The sequence below is a fragment of the Rattus norvegicus genome, chromosome 10 (assembly GCF_036323735.1).
Source record: "Rattus norvegicus strain BN/NHsdMcwi chromosome 10, GRCr8, whole genome shotgun sequence".
Classification (NCBI taxonomy): domain Eukaryota; kingdom Metazoa; phylum Chordata; class Mammalia; order Rodentia; family Muridae; genus Rattus; species Rattus norvegicus.
In genome coordinates this window covers 106695637-106719911 of record NC_086028.1, presented here as the reverse complement: position 1 = coordinate 106719911, position 24275 = coordinate 106695637, and the positions used below count along the sequence as shown (strand labels likewise).

At 51.5% G+C, this 24275-nt stretch overlaps 2 protein-coding genes and 1 pseudogene across 5 annotated transcripts in view; 1 reads left to right on the top strand and 2 right to left on the bottom strand.

Annotated features, from left to right (window-relative positions):
* Positions 1 to 6415, top strand: part of Csnk1d (casein kinase 1, delta) — a 41457-nt gene extending 35042 nt beyond the window's left edge. The window contains exon 11 of one of the 2 annotated variants that reach the window (XR_010055240.1): positions 4343 to 6415. The gene's annotated coding sequence lies outside the window, so the exon portion shown is untranslated. Of the gene's footprint in view, positions 1 to 2106; positions 4253 to 4342 lie in introns of those variants that run through there. The other variant, XR_010055241.1, reaches the window with a different exon arrangement.
* Positions 1 to 7584, bottom strand: part of Slc16a3 (solute carrier family 16 member 3) — a 43841-nt gene extending 36257 nt beyond the window's left edge. For 2 of the 3 annotated variants that reach the window (XM_063269935.1, XM_063269934.1), the window contains exons 1-3: positions 2267 to 2489; positions 1792 to 1935; positions 615 to 1382 (exon numbers count right to left, since the gene is read on the bottom strand). In XM_063269935.1, the coding sequence (XP_063126005.1) occupies positions 615 to 1382; positions 1792 to 1935; positions 2267 to 2489 (1135 nt within the window). 3 annotated transcript variants of the gene reach the window in all.
* Positions 7585 to 12980: 5396 nt separating this feature from the next.
* On the bottom strand, positions 12981 to 15897 carry Dpm3-ps2 (dolichyl-phosphate mannosyltransferase subunit 3, regulatory, pseudogene 2; annotated as a pseudogene).
* Positions 15898 to 24275: the final 8378 nt, after the last annotated feature.

Below are 24275 nucleotides of genomic sequence, written 5' to 3'. Positions count from 1 at the left end.
CAGACATGCAGTCACCCTGTCTGTTGAACTCCGTCCCCAGCGGCACCCACCCAGCCCTCTCCAGTCTCCTCTTCATTCTCCTCCCCATGGGAGCAAAGGCTGAATCAAAAAGGATAGATAGAAGTAGCCTTGAGGGTTTGCGAACACACACACACCCCTCTTCCCAGTCATGGACTGGGACCCCTAGAAAGAGACATGGCTTAACAAGGCCCTTTGTATCTAGTAACTGAGGACCCCAAGACCATTCTGGGAGAAAGAAGGAACCAGAGGGTACAAGGAGATCAGATAGGGCTATAGAGTCCCAAGTCTAGGATGGCTAGGCTTCCCTCTCCTGCCAAAAACACTCTAAATTCCAATGGAGTGGGTTTTCTTTGGCTGGCCTTTAAAAAGTAAAAGGACCAAAGTAACAAGCATTGCCCCATTCCCTTGAAAGCTGCCCGTGTGGTGTTCAGACGCCCAAGGGAACAGCCAGGCCCCGTGTGTGGAGGTGTCGAGTGTACGCCTGTCCTGGCTCAGGGCCAGCATTTAACTGCTGACATCTGCTGGCCCCGGTCTTCTAAAGCAGGGAGGCCAGGCCTTGCCCTGTCCTAGTCTCTCCTGCCAGCAGCACTCACCTCCTGATGGGGGTCCGATGAGCACAGCCACAGCCTCTAACAGCAGCACGAGACCAATGGCACTGGAGAACTTTTGAGTGCCCACGATAGCCATGAGCACCTCAAACTGTAGCGCTCCCACCATGCCATACGAGATCCCAAAGAAGATGCAAAAGACCACCAGGCCACCGTAGTCACTGGCCGTGGAGCCTGTCAGGTCAGTGAAGCCATTGAAGAACATGGCAAAGCTGAAGAGGTAGACAGAGTAGGGCCGCACCTTCTTGAGCCCTGTTATGAAACCCGCCGTGGGCCTGGCAAAGATGTCGATGAAGCCCAGGATGGTGAGAAGGAAGGCAGCCTTTGTGTCAGGCACACCCATATCCTTAGCATAGCTCACCACAAAGACCGGAGGCACAAAGAGCCCCAGCACCATGATTGAGGCAGCCACAGCATAGATGAGGAAGCCACGGTCTCGGAAGACACTCAGGTCTAGCAGGCGCGGAGACGGCCGCTGGGGTCCATGGGGCTCAGCCCCTCCACTCGCCTGGGGTGCTACCAGTGGTCTCATGAGTGCAGCACACACGCAGCAGTTGAGCAGCAGGCCTCCCAGGATGAGGAAGCCACCCCGCCAGCCATAGTGGTCCTGCAGCAGCTGCCCCAGTGGAGACAGTGCACAAAGGAACACGGGACTGCCTGCTGCTGCCAGCCCATTGGCCATAGGGCGGCGCTTGTTGAAGTATCGATTGAGCATGATGAGGGAGGGCTGGAAGTTGAGAGCCAGACCCAAGCCTGTAAGAGAGAGGACAGTATAAGATCCCCAGACCTCCAGGGAGGACGCAGTTAAACCCCATGACTGACCAAGATTCGCAGGGAAGGCAGTGTGAGACCTCATGATCAGATGTCCAAGCAAGGCAGCTTAGACCCCAGACCTTTGTCCATGCCCCAGCTTCCCTGGACATGGGCTCCATTGCAGATGACGATGAGCATCCAATGGGCCTCAACGTACAGGACCTCAGCCATTGGCCACTGTTTCCCAGCAGAACTGTACTCACTGCTCCCATAGACGATCGTGGATGGGAGGGAAGGATACAGCCCAGGGGCCCAATAGTCCTCAACCTTCCCCCAAAACTCAGAATAGATGAGCAGAAGTGCTCATCTTTCCTGACACACTAAGGTCTTCAGGTCCCTCCAGACTCACCAGTGATGACCCCTGTGGTGAGGTAGATCTGGATAATGCTTCTGCAGAAGGATGCAGCCACCATCCCCAGGGACGCAAAGAGGCCACCCACAAGCATGACGGGCCGGCAGCCAAAGCGGTTCACACACATACTGCAGAGTGGGCCTGTGTGAAGAAGACGGGTAGCTGAGGGCAGGCCCAGGCCTCCAGCTTGGCTCTGCCCTCTCCATGCCCAGCAGAATATGTCAGGCCCTCAGCCTATCAGGTGTGCTGGGCACTGGGGGCCAGGTTCTTAGTGTGGGTCACTCATGGTCACTCAGCTTCTCACATAAGCAGGTCAGCAAGCATCAACCATCTTCGAAGGAACTGCTTGTGGAGCCTGACCACTGGGAGTATCGACACAGCCTGCCCACTTAGAGAACCAATAGCTTCCTGTCAAGTTTACCTACTCACAGATTTAACCCACTCCCCTGCTCCCTGCGGACCCCAACCTCACCTGTGCCATACAGCATAGCCAGCAGGATGGAGGAGATCCAAGCTGTGTCGCTGTAGCCAATCCCAAACTCATGCATGAGCTCCTTGAAAAAAACACTGACCGCTTTGGGGAAGGCATAGGAGAAGCCCGTGATGATGAAACAGCCAAAGAGGACGGCCCAGCCCCAGCCCCCATCGGGGGCCTTGATGCCGGTGGGACCCTCGTCCACCACAGCTCCTCCCATGGCCAGGAGGGCTGGTTTCACCTGAGGGAAAAGAAATGTGGATGACTCAGGTTGCCAGGGTGCGCCATTCCTGCCACAGCCAAGCAGAGGAGGGTAGGGACAGAGACAGACAAGTTGGAGAGTTGCCAGAATTAGCAACTGACTGCTCCAGCAGCAGCTCAGCCACGGGCAGCCTGCTTGGGGCTCCCACCCCTGGTTACCCTTAACTGGTACCTTGGAAAGCTGTTTAGACCCCTCATTCAGTTGCCTATCCCCACACTGGTTGGTTATGAAGTACATGGACTCTGGGCTCAAGCAGGATTCTACATTACTTCCTGGGAAGCGCAGACCCAAAGAAGTCAGCCTAGTGGGCATCTTCTGAACCTGTGCTAGGCATAAGCATTGCCCACAGAGTAACCTGTACTTCCTGTCTCTTTTTAGGGCACACTCATGAGTCCTCCCCTAGAATGTCTAGGATGGGTATCCAGCACCCCTAGGTGGACCCCCTAGGTCTAAGTAGGGTCAGCCCTGCCTTGCTCTCCTGCCCCTGAGGAGCTATGCTGCATTCTTGCCCAGTCCGGATTCCACTGGCTGGCTGGGAGGACATGTCTCTAGAGCAGAGGCAGATGATGAAGCAGGCTGTGGTATCTGAGGGGACTTGTTTCCCAGTTCCCCCGAGTAGATCTTAGTAGCTGTAATTCTGCCCGGAACAATCTGTGACACTGGCTTTTGGGAGAAGCTGAAGATCCTGATGGATTCTGGGAAGGCTTAGGATTAAGGGGTAAAACAGTGAGCTGTGGCAGCAGCTCATATCCCAATCTATGAGAACGGGCTGATCCAGACCCTGCACCCATCCAGCGCTAACTTCCCCTTTCATGAATTTCAGGGCCTTATTGATTGTGAGACAAAGCAAGTCCGAGAGCTAGGACCAAGCTTCTGTTTGGCTATCGTACCCCAGTCAGTATTCTCCTAATCCCAGGGGTTAGCCTCATCCCCTGTCTCACCAAGAATTGAGCTGCAGCGAGGGCGGCCTCTGACCTGAGTATTCAGTCCAGCCTACTGGTCTCTCTGCAGATGGTGTGCTGCCAAACAGTACCCTGGGTAGAAAAATCAAGCCATGATGTATATGTATATAAGGGCAGCTAGCACCGGAATGTAAACTCCTGACCAGGTGGCTTTCCCACCTTGGCTGCTCATCCTGGGATGGCTGAGCGTGGAACTCTGGGCTCCAGCCCTGCCCCTGCCCCTTTGCTGCCTTTCTCCTGTGAGCAGTTCCGTGGACTGGGGCACAGATGTGCTAAACTGTCCTAGGAAGCCCAGTGTGACTCTCTGTTCAGGTTTCCCTGAGGTTCAGAGACAACATACAGCTGTGCTGGGAATGCACACCAGTCTTTGAAGGCCGCACCCCACATCTCACCATCTGACCGTGGCCCAACCTGAGCACCCCCTCCCAAGACTTACTGACAGGACATGCTCAGTGGGAGCCCCAAGTGAGGCCCAGACACCTCTTATCCATTAGCCCTGAGTTTGAAAGGCCCTTAAGGGAATCTTTAAAAACTGGAGTGGTAGATTCTAGGAATATGCCATTTAGAGATGAAACCAAAAGACAGGAAGCATGAGGATCACCCCAGGCCCAGAATGTAAGGAAGAGAGAGGATGGGGGGAGGGAGCGGTTCAGATTGTGGATTTACAGAAAGAAGTTTCTTGCCTTTTTTGTCCGTGTGTGTGTGTGTGTGTGTGTGTGTGTGTGTGTGTGTGTGTGTGTGTGTGTGTGTAGACAGTATTTCACTAGCCCTAGATGGCCTTGAATTCTCCTGACTCTTAACTCCTAAGTGCTGGGAGTTATTCTGATGCACTCTTTAAAATAAATCCAGAGTGGGCAAGATGGATCAATGGGTAAAGACACCTTCTACTGAGACTGACAACCTGGGTTCAATCTCCATGACCTGCATGATGGAAGACGAGAACAGACCCCTGCAGGATGTCCTCTGCCCTCCACAAGCAATGGCACACACACACAGGCACATACGTTCCTGTGCCTACACCCCCCTGCCCCCGCCCCTCCAATGTTCACAAAATAAATTAAGATGTACCAAAAACAAAACAAAACAAAACAAAAAAACAAAAACAAAAAACAGCAAAACCAGGGTTGGGGATTTAGCTCAGCGGTAGAGCACTTGCCTAGCAAGCGCAAGGCCCTGGGTTCGGTCCCCAGCTCCGAAAAAAAAAAAAAAAAACAACAAAACCCAGTTTCCACGTGAAGCCAAAAAAAGAGCATGCCCAAAACCAGCAGTGAACATCAGCCTAAGTCTGGGCACCTGAGGTCCCCACAGAGGAGTTGGGGCTCCCAGGATCGTGCTTCTGGGCTCTTATCAGACATACCTAGCACTTGTCAAGGTACTAACAGGCCCAAGGTACTATCCAAGCCTTTTGAAGTCTCTTCTACCTTTGCTAGTTTATTATAAAGGTTGGCCCTCGATAGAGCTCTCACAGTATATAGGGGACAGAAATAGGGGACATAATTACCTGCTGTAGATGAGGTCCCCTCTGAACTAGGATCCTGGAGGGCAATGGGGGCCAAAAGAGTACCGGTTCTGGGACTTTTCTGTCCCATGGCTGCCATGTAAGGCTTACACAAGGAGGGCCACCTTCAGCGCCAAGAGGTGATGGCACGAAGACAGGAAGCTCCTCGCCAAGGCCCAGCACCAACGCTGTCCTTACCCAGCCCAGGCGCTAACTACCTTAATGGCACCTCAGCAGTGCCCACCCCAGCCTGTCACCAGAGAACTTGCAGAGGGAGACTGCCGGGAAATCATAATTCCCCAACCAGGGATGGAGTTTAAGCCTGCTATTTGGCCTGCTGTTTATCACCCAGTCCTGAACACATCCCAGTAGAGTAAAAAGGCTAGGATACCCAGCTTGCCTTGAGGAGGAGGTCCACAGGGTAACAGCTCTAACCCTAGGGCTTCCCTGTCTACATCCACAGGGTCCCCACCTCCAACAGCATATCACATGAGCACACCCTAGCTCTGTGGCCTTTCGGTGACATTTACCCTGCCAGGGAAGCGCGTGAAGCAGCCCAGAAATAACTCAGCCTCCAGGTCACAGAAAACTGATATGGGGATGGGGGCTGGGTCAGAAGAGGCTCCGGGGTGCCCCTGAGGGCTGGTCACTAGAGGCCCTTGGAAAGCCTAACACCACTGGCTGTGGCCTATGACAGGAGTACATGGAAGTCCTTTGGTACAGCCCTTTGCATTTGAGGGCCTGGACTTGCCAGCTGGGGTCTTTGGACCAGTTCAAGGAAGACAGACCAGGTGTCCATTAAGTGCCTGTCACCCAGAGGAGCAACCAGCCTTGGTCCTGCCTTTGTGGTCAAAGGAGGCAACAGGAACTAAGGCAACTACGTCCCTTGTGTTGCACTGCAGAACCCCAAAGCAGCCAGTTAAGGCTAACACCCAGTTTCTCAGAGTGGCGGGGGCAGGAGGTTGCTGAAAGACTCCCAAGTTCCCTCTCTCCCTCCCTCCCCCTACCATTGTACAAAAGGGAGGGGCGTAGCAGTGTGCCTCTCCTCTCTGAACCCTAAGCCTTGAGCCCACCTGTGTGCAAAGGTATACCATCAAAAGGTCCCTAGGGGATTTTTCTGGAGAGGCCTCCATGGGCAGCAAAGGATGGGCCACAGCCTTGCCTGTCTCCCCATCCGGTCTCTACTGGCTTGCCCAGCCTCCAATGTGTGCCTGGCTCCCCTGCACGTTGTCCTGTCAGCTCACATCAACTTTTCAGGGATCAGTGGGATAGAAATACTGGCCTTGTTTGCCAAAATAGACACTGTTGCCCAGAGCCAACCACCACTCAACCTCAGCACTGAGATCCCTCCTCTTGTGAGGAACCTTGGCTGTCACAAAATGGGGCAGCCCTAGGGACCCGATCCAGCTTACTGCCAGAGACCCTTCTATGCAAAGTTCCACCAAGACTTGCTGAGCATTGAACGGGCCACCCCTCCACAAGTGTATCTTAGAAGCCCTCAGTTCCCATGCAGTCCTCCTCCCTAAAGCTAGGATCTGACGCTAAAGCTAAAGGGAGTCTCGGAAGTCATATGCACCCCCCAACTCCCATCACTGTCCCGCAAGGAGATAGGTCTGGAGATGGCTGAAGTATGGGTGGAGGTGGGGCTCGGATCAGAGGCCGGTAGCCGACTGGAAGTAGTGGTCCAGTCGACCTGGGCGGGGTTCAGTGGGTCGGGCTAGGGTCGGGAAGGGAAGGAAGCTCCGCCCAAGCGGCCTAGGTACGTGGGGGACGTGACCGCGCCAAGGGAGGAGCCGCCGCCGTATTGCCTGGAGTAGGCGGCCCTTCTCTGCTTCTACCGTACTTGCAGCACACGGCGCCACATCCCCTGAGAAAAGCTACACCTCACCCGCAGATTCGCTTGCAAGGCGGACCAGTTCATAATGCCCTTCACAGAAACGAGCGAGGTCGCGCGACTGAACCTCTGGGATGTTTAGATGAGCTGCGGGTCTCAGCTACTTCATGAATCCATCTGCCCCCTCATGGCCCATTCCACTGATTGGAACAACGGCCAGAAATCTGCTCTGACCGCTAGGGCGGTCTTCATTCCTGACCTGTCCCTGAGCCAGTGCTCAGTGCCAGGTGGACCAAGGCCTGGTCCAGAGACGTCTCCAATTGCTTAGCACCACCATCCAGAAAGTCCCGCACGGGGCCCCAAGGAGCCGTCTGCTTTTGGCCCTCACCAGCCCTCCCATTTCTGACCAGCTCACTGCAGGACTGGCCCCTAGAGTCCCCGAACACCGGCATATTCTGAGATACCAGAAAGCGGCCCCTTCCACATTACTTTTTGATGGTTCTAGGACCGAGTGTGCTTTCTCCTTGCTGCCCCTCCAAATTTAGCCGTCCAAGCAGCGAGATCGTTTTTTATGGGGAGCAAGTCCTGCCCAAGGTCACTGGTGATCTAAGTCCATCTTGGAACCAAATCACTGGTTATTCAAGGTTTTGTTGGCACCACAAAGTCCTCGTCAAGAAGAGGCCACACGTACCTTGGTAGTGTCATCAGTGCCCCTTTGCCCAACATCCTAGCGGTGTACGAGTAGTCACTGCTCATCCTGAGTGAGTCTCCACACTTTTGGGACTGTCCTCATTCCTCAACACCGACAGACCCAGCACCCACTGGACACCAGCCAACTTTTGGGCCTGTTGAATGATGCTGGAAGCCCTCGGGGATAACCTGCCCCCGACTGAATCCACCCCCAGCTTTGGAAAAAGCTAATGAGCCCATATTGTATGGGGGGGAGCCTTGCCGTCTACTGTCTCTCAGACCAACCTGTTGCCCTGACTCAGATATTCACAGAAAGCGTTCCTGTCTGTCTGGACCCTGCTGCCCCTCCTTACTTGTAACCCAGACTCCAAGCACTCTCAGCTGTCCAGAGTTAACGGCTTTCCTTGCACTGTTGATTGGACCAGCATCCAGGCAGGCGCCTAGTCTTTTCAGGTAAGAAAACTGAGGCCGTGTGCCTGGTTTTCCTACGGGATGAAGATAGAGCAAACCAAGACCATTCTGGAGGGAAACCCCACTTTCATGTGCCTAGTTCTGGCTAATAGTGGTGGCTGGGTGAGGGTTAATGAGTTTAAGACTGTAGTAAAGGTAAAGAGACGAAAGAAAGAGACCCGAGGGCATTCCTCCCCCAACCTGGAACCATTCCGAAGCGCACGTGTCTCTCTCTCTCTCTCTCTCTCTCTCTCTCTCTCTCTCTCTCTCTCTCTCTCTCTCTCTCTCTCTCTCTCTCTCTCTCTCTCTCTCTCTCTCTCTCTCTCTCTCTCTCTCACTGAGCGGCCTGCAGACGCCCGCTGGAGATTCGGGGTTCCAAGAAGGTTGTAGCATTCCCACCAAATATAGCCCAGGCTCCTCGGCCGTCCGGCCACCCTCCAACCCTCTTGGGCCGAGTTATTTATACTCTGGACGTTTGGTCGCCCAGGGCAGCTGCCTCCTGGATGAAATCCAGCCCCCGAGGGCTACCGGATGGATAGATAGGCTTCTACGAGGGCAGGGGAGCAGGATGCAATCGCGCGACTGGCTGCTCAGGGCCCTTTGGTGGAGCCACAGTGGTGAGAGGGTTCTCCAAGTCAAGAGAGAACGGGGCTGGAGAACCAGGAGGGGAGAGGATCAGGGACCGGGAGCTCCAGGTCCGGACCCCGTTCCTGATGATCGAAGGTCCCAAACCTTAGACGACTGGAGGAAGGGTCCCTGTCTCGCTCCGCGCGCCAAGCATCCCGCCGCGCCTACCTGTTACGGCCAGCCGCTGTGTCCGCCTCTGCCCGCCTCGGCTGCCGGGCGCCGCGCCGGGGGCGACTTTAAGTGCTCTCATCCGTCGCGCGGCACGTCCCCGGCGCACGTCACCGCTGCCTGGCGCCGCCCCTGCCCTCCCCACCCGGACCCCGCGCCGCTGCCGGAGGGGGCGCCCTGGCCGCTGCGCCCCGACGGCGCGGACACTGCCATTCTCCACTTAACGGGGAGACCAGGCCGGTACTCGCTCTATAGGCGTCCAGGGCGCGGACCCCACCCAACGCGGACCTTCTCACTGTTCTCTTCCGCGCCCTCGGACCGGGGCTGTCCACCTCGGCACCCCATTCTCCCTTCCATTTATCCCCTCCCAAGGCTGTGGGCTCCTTCTATGATTCTGGCAAGAGAGTGGCAATGTCCTCACTATCTCTGAGACAGGGCCCTTTGCTCTCTAGGTCCTGGCCTGCTGGCCTCCGCCTTCTGCCGGGTGGCACACGCCCCCACCGCACCCCTGCACCCTGGGCTCCTGCTGCCTGCCTCTGCCCTGGGTCTGTAGGGCCTACTTCGGACTTTTCGCCCCATCCAAACCACCATACCCTGCGTGCCTAATCCTGGGCTACGACAGCTGTCTCCCTGGTTGGGAAGCAAGACCTAGGCACCTTGGACTGACTGGGGATCTTGGGCAAGGCTGTCAACCTCCTGAACTTCCGTTTTCCCCGGTGGTTCGGGGCCCTGCAACAAAGCCAGATAACAGGCACTGACACAGACCTGCTCTGTCATCCTTCATCTCTTATAGAAGTGATTTTCGGAGGGGGGTGTGTGTGCCCCACTCTAGCCTGTATAGCTCCCGGGGAGAAAAAAAAAAAACAAAACAAAAAATAGACATAGAACCTGGTGGGGGTTTTTTTTTGTTTTTTTTTTTTTGTTGTTGTTTTTCTTTTCTTTTTTTTCGGAGCTGGGGACCGAACCCAGGGCCTTGCGCTTGCTAGGCAAGCGCTCTACCACTGAGCCAAATCCCCAACCCCGAACCTGGTGTTTTTATTAACAAGCTGTAAGTTTAAACCGGGCAGGTTCTGAGACTATTATAACATCCTAGCCATAGGCGCCGTGTTGCTTGCCAACTAAGTCTTGCTGTGTTTGCTCTGCCTCATGTGTGTCCTCAGAGCGATTTTCTCTTGGCCACATGATCATGGTCCATCCTCGAGGTCCATCCAGCCTCATGGCAACCTCCTCCTTCCTCTACCTTTTTCCTTCTCCTGGTCCCTGGGGGAGAGAAAACACACACACACACACACACACACACACACACACACACACACACACCTCTCTCAAGTTTCACCTTCCTCTCTCTCTTGCCCAGTCACAGGCTCTAGACTTTTATTATCTAATCAGAGTTTATTGGGGGAACATTCTTTACGGCACATTGATCAATACGCTGCCCATGTCCAGACTGCAACCTGATCTTGGGGCACAGAACTCAGCATCTGAATACACAGAGCCCAAGACCAATCCCAACATAGTCCCAGCCCTGCACAGGAGGACAGCACAGCAGCTTTCTAGCCTGCTCCACAAATGCTGACTGCCTGGAAAGCAACAGGGTTGGGAGGAAGCAGAGCCATTCTTCTGAGCGGGGAGAATTCTTCCAGGTCCTATGAGGGGTGCGACATCAACCCCATTTTTCTTATCCACACAATGGAAATAATTGGGCACTTCGGTTTGAGGAGGCATCAGGGAGCACCACCTTTGGTGGACAGGGTCCAGGACCCTTATCCCTGAGCACCCAGTCTGGGATAAAGGAACACTCCATCACTTCTACTGCGGCTCCTAAATGACCCCAGGTCCCCTAAAGCTAGGAAGTTTTGATAATAACTCAACTTTAGACAAAGATCTCAACACAGCCAGAACAGGAAAGGGTGCTCTCTGAGTCCAAAAGGTCACAGCTGCCCACTTTTTTGACTGTGGCAATGGGGGAGGGGAAAAGGAAGGGGGACGGGGGACCATGGGCATTAGCTGTGGCTCCACAGCCTACCATCCTGAGTCCTTGCCTGTTGAGATGCCCAGCCTGGTAAGGCAAGCCTGCGCTATCAGGCGTCCACTCTCCAATGACCCTCCATGAAGAGTCATTCAGAGTCTGACCTCCACCCCTGCCTAGGGTCTGACTATTATTCAAAAGGTGCTTCAGAAACTATTTGTGTGAGGACCCCCATGGCCTCCAACAAGTTGCATGGGGCTTGGGGGGTGGCTTCAGTCTTCAGGGGTGGAGACCTATGACAGGTAGCTGACAAACTCCAGCCTCAGCCACTGGGTATGTCACAGATACCCAGACACTATCCTTCAGATGCTAGGGATAGCCAGTTGTGCTTGCCAACCCCGACCCTTCCTTCAGACCAAATAACTCAGAGCTCCCAACAAGGAAACAGAAACCAAGCCAGTGCTCCTCCTGTCTCCCAAAGGTTAGAAGTGGCACCATCAATAACCATGTGTCTGCAGACCTGGTGACCTACTTGCCCTGTAGTCCATTTTCTGAGCTAGGAGCATTCAGGACCCCAGAGCCTAAGAACAAATTCCGTGGCACAGCCCCTACAGTTCTAGAGCTCACCTAGCAAGGATGTGGGAGCTCTCTTCAGACCTGGATCTGGTGTCCAGCCTACCTACCGTGGCCCTCCACCAGACCAGGATGTCCCTTTCTCAAGGGAAAGTACTTGGGAAGATGTAGCTATCCCTGGCAAGGTGACAGTTTCCTAGCAACTGCCTAGGGATCCGGTCAGATCTGGTTCAACCCTCTAAAATCCAAGTTCCTCCAGGCAGCCTACACTTCCCACCTCTTTCCACAGCTTCAAGTCCCATCAGGCCCTGGAATGTGCTCTGAGGCGACTTAGTGGCTGGATCCCTGGGGGATATGGACTTTCCCAAGATCCCTGACCCTAGGAACCATGGGAAGTGAAGGCCACCATGTCTGTCACCAGTCTTTTTTTTTTTTTTTTTTTTTTTGATTCTTTTTTTTTTTGGAGCTGGGGACCGAACCCAGGGCCTTGCGCTTCCTAGGCAAGCGCTCTACCACTGAGCTAAATCCCCAACCCCCTGTCTGTCACCAGTCTTAAGCAGCCATCCAGTCTCCCAGAGAGCTGCCTGGCTCCTCCTTGTCTCCAAAATGATCTTAGAAACAAGGAAAGAGTTATCTGAAGGTTTCTCTGTCAGCTGCCCCAAGGAGGCTGGAAGGTCAAATCTCCTCTCCAGTCAGGAGCCAAGGACTCTTTCAGATTCTATAGAGCCATACAGAGGCCACATTTGTGGCCCATGGAGTTTCTCCGTGATCATCCTGATTATAGACTAATCACTATGCCTGGGCAAGCCTCTGTGAACCACCCAGCACCAGTTGCTACCCCATGATGGATTGGAGCCAAGACAAGCTGGGTCAGGTAAAGAAAGCCAAGTCATTGGGACAAACGTTCCGTCCCAAGCACAGCTCACCTCCCTGAAGTCTGCAGCTGCCTGTCTCTTACCCCTGCTGCCTGAGTGATCTCTGTCCAGAGGATCTAGGAGACACTATTGAAACCTTTACTCCACAACCAGAGCACTTTTTCTCCAGGCGCCTGCAGGTATAGTGAGATACAGACTTCCCTGGCCCACTCCTAAAGTTGCTTACACCATTCCTGGTGTCCATTCCTAACGATTCAGAAACCTCCCAAAAGTCCTGTCTCTGAACGAGGCCACACTGAGACACCTAGCCTGGAACACACAAAGCCACAACAAGATCTCAGATGGGCCCCCTCACCCCGAGGTTTCACGGGGCCTGAAGGGTCGGCTTTACCATAGCTGTCCACAGAAGATCTTGACAGCAAGAAGGGAGAAGAAATACTAGGACCAGACATTCCACCCTTCAGCCCTGGAGGAGAAGGAGGAGAGGCACAGGAAGCACCTGGGTGTAGACCACATGAGGCAGTCAAGTGTCTGAATGTATGAGCAGGACAAGTCCCACGACCAAGCAAATCATCCAGTAGACGGACAGCAAGATGCAGACTCGAGCAGGGTGGAGCTTTGTCTTCCGGTTAGGATTGCTCCTGCGCAAAGCGGTGTGGTAGCATACACAGCAGTCTTAGAACCCAGGTGTCGAGACACACACATACACACACACACAGACGTGCACACATATGAAGTCCTGGTCTTGAAGGTAGAATTGATATGGCTCACTGGGTAAAACGCTTTCTGCACAAGCTTGAGGGTGGGAAATGTAGATGACCTCTGCTGTCTTCGCTATCAAAGGGTTACATGAGGTCATGAAAGTCCCAGCTATAAAGAACTTAGTCAAGACAGAATCTGAAGAGATGTTACTCAGTGGTTAAGAGCAGTTGTTGCTCTTGCAGAGGGACCCAGGTTAGATTCCCAGCACCCACATGGTAGCTCACACCATCTGTAATTTCATACAGTCCCAGGGGCCCGATGCTGTCTTCTGACCTCCAAGGGCATGCATTTGTACACATAATACATGCATGTGAAAGACTCGATATAAGATAATAACATCTGGAAAAATTAATTTATCTACATTTATATGCACTGATGTTTTTGCCTACATGTATGTCTGTGTGAGGGCATCAGATCCCCTAGAGCCACAGTTACAGACAGTTGTGAGCTGCCATGTTGGTGCTGGGAACTGAACCCCAGGTCCCCTGGATGAGCAGTCAGTGCTCTTAATCACTGAGCATCTCTCAAGCTCCTGAAAAGAAATTAGTAAAGACATCATCTGGTGAGAATCCCTCTCCAACTCAGCGTCTTTCCAAGATAAACCTTTGTGCTCAGGGTTGCACGAGGCTTATCAGGTATGCCATTCTAAGTGGCATAATCCCTTAAAGAATGTGAGCTCTGACCAATCAGAGTGAGGTACAAGACCTCTTTGCATTAGAAATAAAACCCAGTGGGAACCCCTAGGCATGCTGGATTGCTGGATTTGCCTCACTCTGCCTCTTTGTGCACAAGTGAAGCTTTTTACCTTGCTGAAACTCTTTGGATTGTGTGGACATTTTCTTGGGACCCGTTTCTAACATTAGAACCACAGTCTGTATCCCAAGAAACAGTGTAAAAGCTAAGACTGTCAGTTTATGTCTATAACCCCAGCAAGGTGGTGGTGGTGGACAGAGAAGGGTGGATCACTTGCCCCCTCATCCTGGCAAAACAGGGAGAGGTCTTGTTCCAAAGCATAGAGCGGGGGCTGGGGAGATGGCTCAGTGGGTAAAGGTGGTCCCTGCACCAACCTGCCCACCTGAGCTTCATTCCCAGGACCCACATAAAAAGTTGGATGCAATGGTGAGTACCTGTAATACCAGCATTCCTGTGTTGACGTAGGAGGTAGAGGAAATAACAGCCCTCAGGCTGGCTGGCCTGAAGCATCACAAACAAATGGCACATTCCACCTCAACAGAGTGTAAGGTGAGCTGACTCCCAGAAGTTGTCCCCTCCCACCCCTCCACGCCTTTGCCACCACACCCTCTAACCCAAACTCCCTCACAAAATAAGTATTTTTTTTTAAAAGGCAGAGTGATCGAGGGAAACATCCTAATGTTAACCTTGACCCCTCCATGCATCCGAGTGGTCGGGCGCACCCACATAGTACACACATATACAAAGCGAAAATGTGTGTGCACGTAGAGCCCAGAAGGACACCCCCCACCCCGCCCCCACCGAGTGCGACCTGGATCGTGTGTCTTCCCTGCTACTTCCCCAAATTGCCCTTCCCCGGCAAGGTACACTGTTACTTGTCCTTTTTAAAATCAAAATGAAGTTTTCATAAAGGAACTCTGGCATCCAGTGCCTGCAAGCATTGTGTGACCATGATCTTTCCATAACAACGCCCTGCACCCAGTGGGTAATCACTCCCTACCGAGTGGCAACAATTTCTGCGCCTTCTGCCTCTTTCTCTGTGGACATTTTATGCACAAGGAAGCGGGGCATATGTCAGGGACTGGACCTGTGGCCTCGGGCAAGTGCTCCACTGTGGAGCTCTACTTCCAAATGTTTTCCTTCCTTTTATTTTAAGACAGGTCTTGCTAAGTTTCCTAGGCAGGCCTTGAACTTGCAATCCTCCTGCCTCAGCCTCCCAAAGACACAGGGGTTGCAGGCCTGGCTCAGGATGTGGCCTTACGCGACCCATTTCTTTTACTGACCATGAAGTCTTCAGATCCACTAGTACTTCACTCCTTTGGTATTGCACAATATCCTGTTATTTGGACAGAAAGTATTCTCTCTGTGCATCTGCTCACCTGTTGATGGACGCCCATTTGTGTGTGGGGGTATGTGTGTGAATGTGGGGGGAGATGTGTCTATATATGTACACGTATGTGTGTATATATGCATGGCGTGTGTGTGTATGTGTGTATATATATGTGCATGTGTGGGGTGTGTATGCATATATGTGTATATGTGTGTGTACATGTATGGTGTGTGTGTATGTGTGTATATATGTGCCTGTGGGGGTGTATGCATATATATGTGTATGTCTGTATGTGTGTGTGTGTGTATGTATGTGTGTATGTGTATATTATGTGGGGAGGGTTGTATGTATGTGTATGTATGTGTATGTGTGGAGTTTGGGCCATTACTGCCTCTTAGCTATCGTGATTTATGCTCTTTTTTTTCTTTTTAGAAAATAAAATTATATTTTAATAGGGAATGAGGAGAGACGCCCAGACCAGAATGGATTCAGGTGTCAGAAGTGCAGCCCCCTGCAGGCTAAATCAGCTCGGGTCTCCAAGATCTTGCTCTGCAACTCTCAGACAGCAGCGTCCTCACAGTCATGAAATGTAGCCGTGCCATAGCTCATGGTGCTCAGGGCACAGCAGCCAGCAGACACCAGTAGGTAGGCAGGCGGTGGCCATAGGACCTCCCGGCAGGGTAAAGACAGGGTAAAGGCAGTTCTGGGCCCAGAGCTCCCAGGGTCAGGGCAGCCCAGGCAGAGTCCAGGAGAGCCAGTCCCCAAAGCCACTGTGTTAGCTTCGTCATCGTGTGTGCTTCATGTTTACGTCGCCGCCTTTCTCAGCAAGATACGGAAGAAAGAAATCGCTGGCTCACACAACACAGGAATTACGTATTTAGCTTCATGAGGAACTACCTACCAAGCTGCTTTCCACACCACCTGCCCTATGTCACCCTCCCACCACAGAGCAGAAGACTTCCAGTTTCCCCCATGTTCTTCTTAACACCCATCTTCTCTGGTTGTGGGTTTTCTGCTTTTATTTTTATTGAAGTCGTCCTTATGGGTATGAAGTAGCAGCTCACTGTGGTTTTGATTTGCATTTCTAAAGGGACTAGGACCAAACATCATGTCTTTGCTTTCTATCGTGTACTCTGTGCGTGTGTGTGTGTGTGTGTGTGTGTGTGTGTGTGTGTGTGTGTGTGTGTGTGTAGTATGTGGGAGGGTGCTTAAGCCCATATGCGCATGTGGAGCCCCAATATTGACAGACAACAGATTATTCCCCAATCTATTAAGGCGGAATCTCCCATTGAACCCAGAGCTCAACCATTTGGCTAGTCTGCCTACCTAATTTGCCTGAGAGACTCCCTGTCTCCACTTTCATTTCCTTGTGGCTGAGATCACAGACAGGTCACCACACCCACTTCCCTGGCATTTACATGGTTGCTAGAGAGCTGAACTCCTCCTGTCCTCATACTTATGCAGTGAAAGCTTTACCCACTAAGCCATCTTCCTGGCCCCTAGAACATTTCCTTTAATGGCTTCCCCACCCCCACCCCCTAAGGTCTCAGTATGTGGCATTGACTTAGCCTGGATTTCTACCCACCTGTCTGTACCTCTTCCACTAAGTGTTGGGCTTAAAGGTAACACACCACCAGACCTTTTGTCACCCTTATTCTTTTTTTTGGTTCTTTTTTTTCCGGAGCTGGGGACCGAACCCAGGGCCTTGCGCTTCCTAGGCAAGCGCTCTAACCACTGAGCCAAATCCCCAACCCCGTCACCCTTATTCTTAATTGCTTGCGGTTTTAGTGTCCTGACAAAAATCCTCTGCCGTGATGTTTTGCGTATCTTTTCCTTTCTTTTCTTTTCTTTCTCTTTATTTTTGATGCTGGGAATAGAACCCTACCCAGTGTTTCATTCTTCTAAGATTTGATGATTTGTTGACCCGTTGTCCAATTTCAAGATACTCTACGTGAATGGCTTGGGATAGAGGTCTGGTCTCATCCCTCTACACGTGGGCACCCCCTCATCTCAGCATTTAAAAAAAATGTTTGGCATTTTTTTTGTTGTCAATGTTTCGGGTCAAACTCAGGAGCTTTCGCATGCTATGCAGGCGTTCATCTACTGACCTGCACTACCAGCACCACATAAATGTCTTTCATTCTTGTTTGTGAGACAGGCTCTCACTGCTGTGTAGCCCAGGCTAGTCTCAGACTTACCTTCTTCTTGCCTTATTCTCCCAGGTGCGGGTATTAAAGGTCTGAACCATAGAGCTTGGCTTAGCATTTTGTTTTGTTCTTTTTTGAGACAAGGTTTCAAAACCTTGTAGCCTTGGCTGGTCTGGAACTCACTATGTAGGCCAAGCTGCCCTCAGACTCATAGAGGGTTCTGCCTGCCTCTGCCTCCCTAGTGATGGGGTTACAGCTATGTGCTGCTATGTCAGAGAACTGTCACTTTCTCCATTGCAGACTTGGTTACACTTACCCTCCTCTGGGTCTAAGCTAGAGTGAGCACTGCCTGGCAGGACTTTCCCTGCCAAACTGCAGGTTGCCTTGGGTCTCCCTCTCTCCCATGGGGTGACAAAGCCCATTGTCCATGTCCTCTCCATTTGATGAATCGGGGCACGCCCACCCCAGTTCAGTCTTTAAGCCTGAAGGATGAGCAGGGAATTTTTTTCTGGGAGTCTGGGTTCCTCCACATACACCTACTGTGACACAAACTGTCTGCTGGTTCTATAGGTCCTGAACCCACTGGGTACTCTTCTCCTACCTGTTCCTCTCACTCTTCCTTGTGTCCTTTCTCCTTGGCCAGCTGCAGGGAACTCCAGCTCCTTGGAACCATCTAGATCCTGGATCTCCCTGTGGGTGAGCCTGAGATATGGAGACAGGCTGTGTAGACAGAGGGCCATTTTATCTCTTGTCCTCCTCTGCTGTGTCTGTCCATGTCCCCAGTCTCTTAGGTCTGCTCTGCAGACCTTGTGGTGGCACACCCAGCCTTGTATTAGGGTTATCTAGAGTAGCAGAACTGTTACAAGGAAGGGATTTATTAGATTGGCTCACAGGCCTTGGTCCAGCTAGCCCGACAGTGGCTGCCTACCAAGAATCCAGTAGTCGTTCAGTCCACGAGCCTGGATGTCTCAGGGGGTCTTCAGTAGACACTGGAATCCTGGAGAAGTAGGCTCTAATGCCAGTGAAGGAAAGGCCTTGCCAGCACAAGTGAAAGCAAGGGGGCAAAGAGTGAAGAGCTTCCTTCTTCTGTCGTTTACATAGGCTGCCTCCAGAAGGTGTACCCAGATTAAAGGTGTCTCTTCCCACCTCAAAAGATCCAAATAAAGAGTGGGTCTTCCCACTTCAACTGATTTAATAATAATGGTTTAAAAGAAAAATCCCTCACATGCGTACCCGGCCACTCAGGTTTTAGTCAATTCCAGACACAGTCAGGTCAACAACCAAGAATGGCCATCACAAGCCTCCGCTGGATTCCTGATCAGTAGTGTCTCCCTCCCCTCCCTCGATGTTTTTTGGCCTGTCATCTTTCTCCATATCCCTAGGACTTCAGAGCAGCACCCAACCTGTCTGTATCACCATCCCGTCTGTAAAGAGCAGGTAACAACGTGCTGCTTCGGAGTTCAAAGGCAGTGCTGTAAAGTGACCCTTCTAAGTCTTGGCTTATGAAGTGACACTAGGAAACCACGGGACCACCAAGGCTTTACCAGCAGCCAAAAGTCCTGCTGAGGACAGAGGGAAGGCCTGTTCTGGAGCTCAGAGAACAGCCTGTGATTGCATGGCCTCTGCTGACAGCAGTCTATGAACACTCTGGTCACAGGGATAGCTATCAGAACTTACCAACTCTAGCACTGAGCAGACCCTTGCTCCTCATTCCCACCACCTCTGACACACTGAAACCCTTATCAGGTAGTGTTGGTTATTCTCTGCCTTGGCTTGACATGGACCTAAAACCAACCACTCTTCACACCCATGGCTTCTCTTGTGGACATCCCTGGTCCTCTCTAGCTTCTAGAGGTTTCCTCCCTTAGCAGCCCAGAGACCTTCTCCACATCACCCGAATCTCTTGAGTCCTGGAGAGTCAATCCTGGGGACCTTGTTCTTACTTTTTTCTGTCTACTGTACTTCATCTACTCTCACAGCCTTCAAGACTACCCTTACATTGGCCCTTCTGATTGTTCATGTAGCCCGGGTGCCCTGGGGGTGCCCTCAGTCCTGCTTGGCCCAAACAGAGCTGCTTCTGCACCCCTCAATATCCCCAGCCTTCCGAATCTTCTTTCCTTTGCTTTCTGTCCATACCAATAGTAATTCCCAAGGTTCCCTGCATCCCACTGGACCTCTAGGCTCAGGACCAGGATCACACAGACAAGGTGTGTGGATGGTCAGCAGGAGGTAGTCTTGCCCCCAGCCTATCCAGCCCTGATCCCTTTAGCCCATTCTCCAGCAGCAGTGGGGTGGAACTGCAGAATTCCCCAGTGGTCAGCACTGCTTTGCTTATATTTAGCATTGGCTCAGATGAGCATCCACAGTGGTCTACCTGAGCTAGTCCTGCTCACAGTCTCACCACGACCTCTGCCGAAAACAGCTTGGAAATCTACTGGCTTGGGACCCCAACGACAAATGTACCTGGTCCCTTGATTTCTCCTCCTCTACTGATTGAGGACTGGTTTGTCTCCACCATCTACCTGGAGCCTATCACATCTACACTGCAACTAAACACTCACAACGTAGATCACCCCAAACTAAGGGGACAGAGGTCATGATCTTCCTACCCTTGCTTTTAAATGTTCTCGCTCTCAGATTTCATCATGGAAGAATCAAGAGTTCCAGGAGAGGCCAGCCCATAGTAAGGGAACAGGGAGCTTAGGGGTAGATAACCTTTGTGCTAAACTCATGCCCCAGACCAAGGGGCGGGTGAAAGCTCTGCCCAACTGTCCATCAGAAACCAGGAACTACTGCCCCTCCCTGTGAGTCAGCACTAAGACCTCAGAGGCCAAGGGCACAGGGAAGCAAAAGATCACAGGTTTCTGATGGAGAGACGGGTGACTGAGCTGGCATTTCCCTCTGTACAAGACCAGAGCTGCCTTCTCAGATGCATGCCTTCCTTTCCTCCGAAGTCCCCGTTCCTCCTTTCTTTCTTTCCTTCTTTCTTTCTTTCTTTCTTTCTTTCTTTCTTTCTTTTTTTTTTTTTTTTTGGAGCTGGGGACCGAACACAGGGCCTTTCACTTGCTAGGCAAGCGCTCTACCACTGAGCTAAATCCCCAACCCTTTCTTTCTTTCTTTTTGTTTGTTTTGTTTTTGCTTTTCGTGACAGGGTTTTTCTGTGTAACTTTGGCTGCCCTAGAACTTGCTCTGCAGACCAGGCTGGCCTTGAACTAAGAGAGATCCGCCTTCCTCTGCCTCCCAAGTGCTAGGATTAAAGGCAAGTGCCACCAGTCCCTGGCCAAAGCATCATCTCTTACGACTTCAGTCACTAGGCAGCCCACCCATCCCGGTGGCCCTATTCGAATATTTCTCTGGTTCTTAGGAAACAGGGACAACTTGTACATGTCCTGCTGTACTGTAGGGCCGAAGACAGACATTGCCGCTGATAGTCATTCCCAGAGCGGCTCCCTATTCGGGGACCTTGTAAGGGACAGATATGATATCCACATGTATTGTCACTCAGAGAGGTCCAAGAAACAGGTGGCCTTTGTCTCCTTCACTCCTCAGCTCACCTCCTGCTCCCCAGCAGATGGAGAAGTCACCCCAGCAAGCTTGACACTGCTATTTCCTGAACCTAAGGGAAGTAGCTTGCTCAAGCCCACAGAGGCCTGTGCCCAGGTAGAGCCCTGCCCTACTTCTCATAGCAGATCCCTGTGCTACTGTGGCTCCAACAAGGCCTAGAGTCCTAGAGCAGACAGCTCTGTGTGTGTGTGTGTGTGTGTGTGTGTGTGTGTGTGTGTCTGTGTGTCTGTGTGTGTGCATGCATGTGCGTGCATGTGTGAATGTGTGGGATGTGTGTGTGAATGTGGGGTATGTATGTGGGAGGTATGGGGGGGCTGTGTGAATGTGTGTGTGTGTAAATGTATGTGTGTTAATGTGGGGTGGGTATGTGTGTATATATTTGTACATGTATATGTATATATATGTGTATGGGGTGTGTGTATGTGTGTATATATATATGCATGAATGTGTGCATATACATATGTGGGGTGTACATATGGATATATGTGTATATGTATGTATATATGTTTGGGGTGTCTGTATATGTGTGTGGGGTGTGTGTGTCAATGTGGGGGGAGGTGTGTTTGTATATATGTGTGTAGGGTGTGTATATGTGCATATTATGTGGGGAGGGTTGTATATATGTGTATGTATGTGTATGTGTGGAGTGTGTGTGTGAATTTGTGTGGTGTGTGTGTATGTGTATGTGTGTGTGATGTGTGTGTATGTATGTGTGTATGTATGGGGGTGTATGTATGTTTGTGAATTGGGGGAGGCGTGTGTATATGTGTGTGTGAATGTGGAGGGAGATATGTGTGTATATATGTGTATGTATGTGTGGGGTTTGTGGAAGTATGTGTATATGTGTATTATGTGGAGGGGTTGTATGTATATGCATGTGTATGAGTGTATGTGTGTGAATGTGTGTGTGTGTGTATGTGTGTGTGTGTGTTTGTTTGTTGCGGGTAGATGCCACTGCAAGGTTGACCTATGGCCAAAAGTCAAAGAAAAGACTCCCAAGTTGTGGGTGGCCAGAACCAGGTGTCCTTGGGTAGCTCTTGTGTTGCCCTCTACCCCAGGGCATTTCCTAGGAGAGTGTCTAGCTACCAAGTTAGGCTGCTCACTCAGTGGTCAGTAGTATCCACCGAGTCAACCTGTGCTCTGACATCCCAGAATTCTGATTAAATTCTAGCCTTTCAGCCTTTCTACCCTTCCTTGTTCATTCCACCCAGGAGCCCATGCATCTACTACACAGAGATGTGCTGACATCTGCACTGGGATGGCAGCACTGATGCCAGGTGGTAGAGGACAGTTGACCTCTCCTCTGCATCTTAACCTGTAGCAGGGATCACTGCAAAGTTGTCAGCACAGGCCCAGACAATGATCTCTATAGTGGGATACATGCTGGCTCCCCAGAAGACAGGCTCAACTCCTAGCCACCCGTGTTTCAAATGTGGCCCTGCTTGGAAACAGGATCACTGGAGATGCAGTTGGTTAAGATGAGATTGCACTGCCTTAGGTACATCCAGGCCCAGTGTGACTGGCATCCTATGCAGAGCAGTGTGAGAAGGAAGAGAGGCACAGTGTAGAGAGCACCTGCAGCCGAGGATGCCAAGAATGCTGCCACCAGCAGCAGCTAAAGCACACAAGGAGGATCTTCATTTTGAGCCTCGGGGGTGAGGCTGGCCCTACCAGCACCCTGGTTTCCCCAGAATGATGAGGGCTAAGTTTTTTATCCTTTCTTACTGCAACTGGTCTGTCTTTTTTTTTTTTTTTTTTTTTTGGTTCTTTTTTTCGGAGCTGGGGACCGAACCCAGGGCCTTGTGCTTGCTAGGCAAGTGCTCTACCACTGAGCTAAATCCCCAACCCCTGGTCTGTCTTTCACCCATGAGCCCCATCTGCATTGTCTTCCAAGAGAGTGAAGTAAATGTCATCTCCTTAACCATCTCCTGACTGGTGATGCTAAGAAAGGAGGAAGAGGTGAGGGAAAGAGGTGTATGACAGACAGTAGGGGGGTGGGAGAGGGGGGAGGGGAGGGTTCTCCTGTCTGGAGGTGCCGAGGGTTTCAGCACATCCTCTGCCTTGAAAGAATCGAGGCAGGACTTGTATGTGGCCATTTAGGAGGCTGCAGGGTGTGGCCACGTGAACCAGCACCCTCAGGTGGTATTTGAAAGAATCTTGTGGGTGCAAGGGGTGTTTGGTAGGGCAGAGTAATTGAGGAAGATACAGCCTTAGACCGAGCCATGGAGGGGAGCTATCAGCCAAGGGAGCCTAGCTCAATTGCACTGAGATTAGTACGAAGGCTGTGGGACACTATCATAGCTTCTAGACCTAGATGGCACCCCTGCTTCTGTTCTTAGGTACCAGGGCATGTGGCTTAGCTGCAAGAATGACTGTAGTCACTATGACGCCTAGGTTACCCAGCCACAGTTCCAGGCACATGTACCTGTGATGCTGTGTTTCCATCCTGGCTGTCATAACTAAATGCAGAGGACTGGGGCTTCAAACAGACACTCCTTTCTCTCACTTCTGGAGATGAATGAGGTCAGGAAGCCAGCAGGGCTGGTTTTCTCTGGCACTTCTTTTCAGCCTGCAGACAGCCCCCTTTTCCTATGTCCTCACTTGACCTTCCTGTGTGTTCCTGTGTTTCTTCCTCTTCTTATAGTGGTCCCACACCGATGATCTCATTAATTGGTAATTACCTCCTTAAAGCCTTAACTTCCAAATACAGTCCCTTTGGGGACTTAGAATTCAAAATATTGATTACGGGGAGTCCACTTCCTTCTACAACACACAGGCTCTTACAGACCTTCACTTTACAGATGAGGGGGAGGGGGCTTGAAGGACTCAGGTGGCACCTATTCTGGCTCTCTTGGGGGTGGCCTGGCCCCAATTTGAGCACACAGCTTTAGGCTTGTTTCTCTCAGTCTTCCCTGGCCATTTTTTTTTTTTTTTTTTTTTTTTTTTTTTTTTTGTACATAGAGGTCCAGTTCCCTGTCACCTTGGGAAAGCCACCGTGGCATTTTTGAAAATTCTGGAATTTTGCCTTCTTTGAAAACACAGAAATATCATAAGAATGAGCTTTCATTTTAACCCCAGATGTGGAGATATTGAGACTGCTTCAGACTGTCCACAGCAGCCGACTATGATTTTCTTCGTGCTCTAGCAAAGGTGTGGTTTTGCTAGCTGCAGACAGTTTCTTCGATCGTGGGGCATTTGGAACTCTGGGAACTTTTCAGAGGCTGTATAAATGCTATATAAATGCTAGGTCCCTGAGAAGTCAGGGTGGTTGTTGGTCATTTGGTGGGGTGGGGTGGGGAGGTTGCAGTTATGCTCAAAGAAGAAACGAAAGGAAAGAAATTAGATCCAGGGGTCTCTATCTTATTTTTTCCCCTCTAACCATTCTCTCCTATCTGGTGATGGGAGTGAAACAGGAGTGGGAGAATAAAGGGTGGGAAAAAGAACCACAAAGTAGCAAAGGCAAGCTACAAGAAGCTCCCAGGAATATGACAGAGTGAGGCAGAGACAAGGGATGTGAGCATTCTTGTGGATATGTCTGGAATGGGGTTGACCCTTGGGCCTCTCCACTAAGGCAGGAGTTTTAGGCAGCAAAGAACTGACAT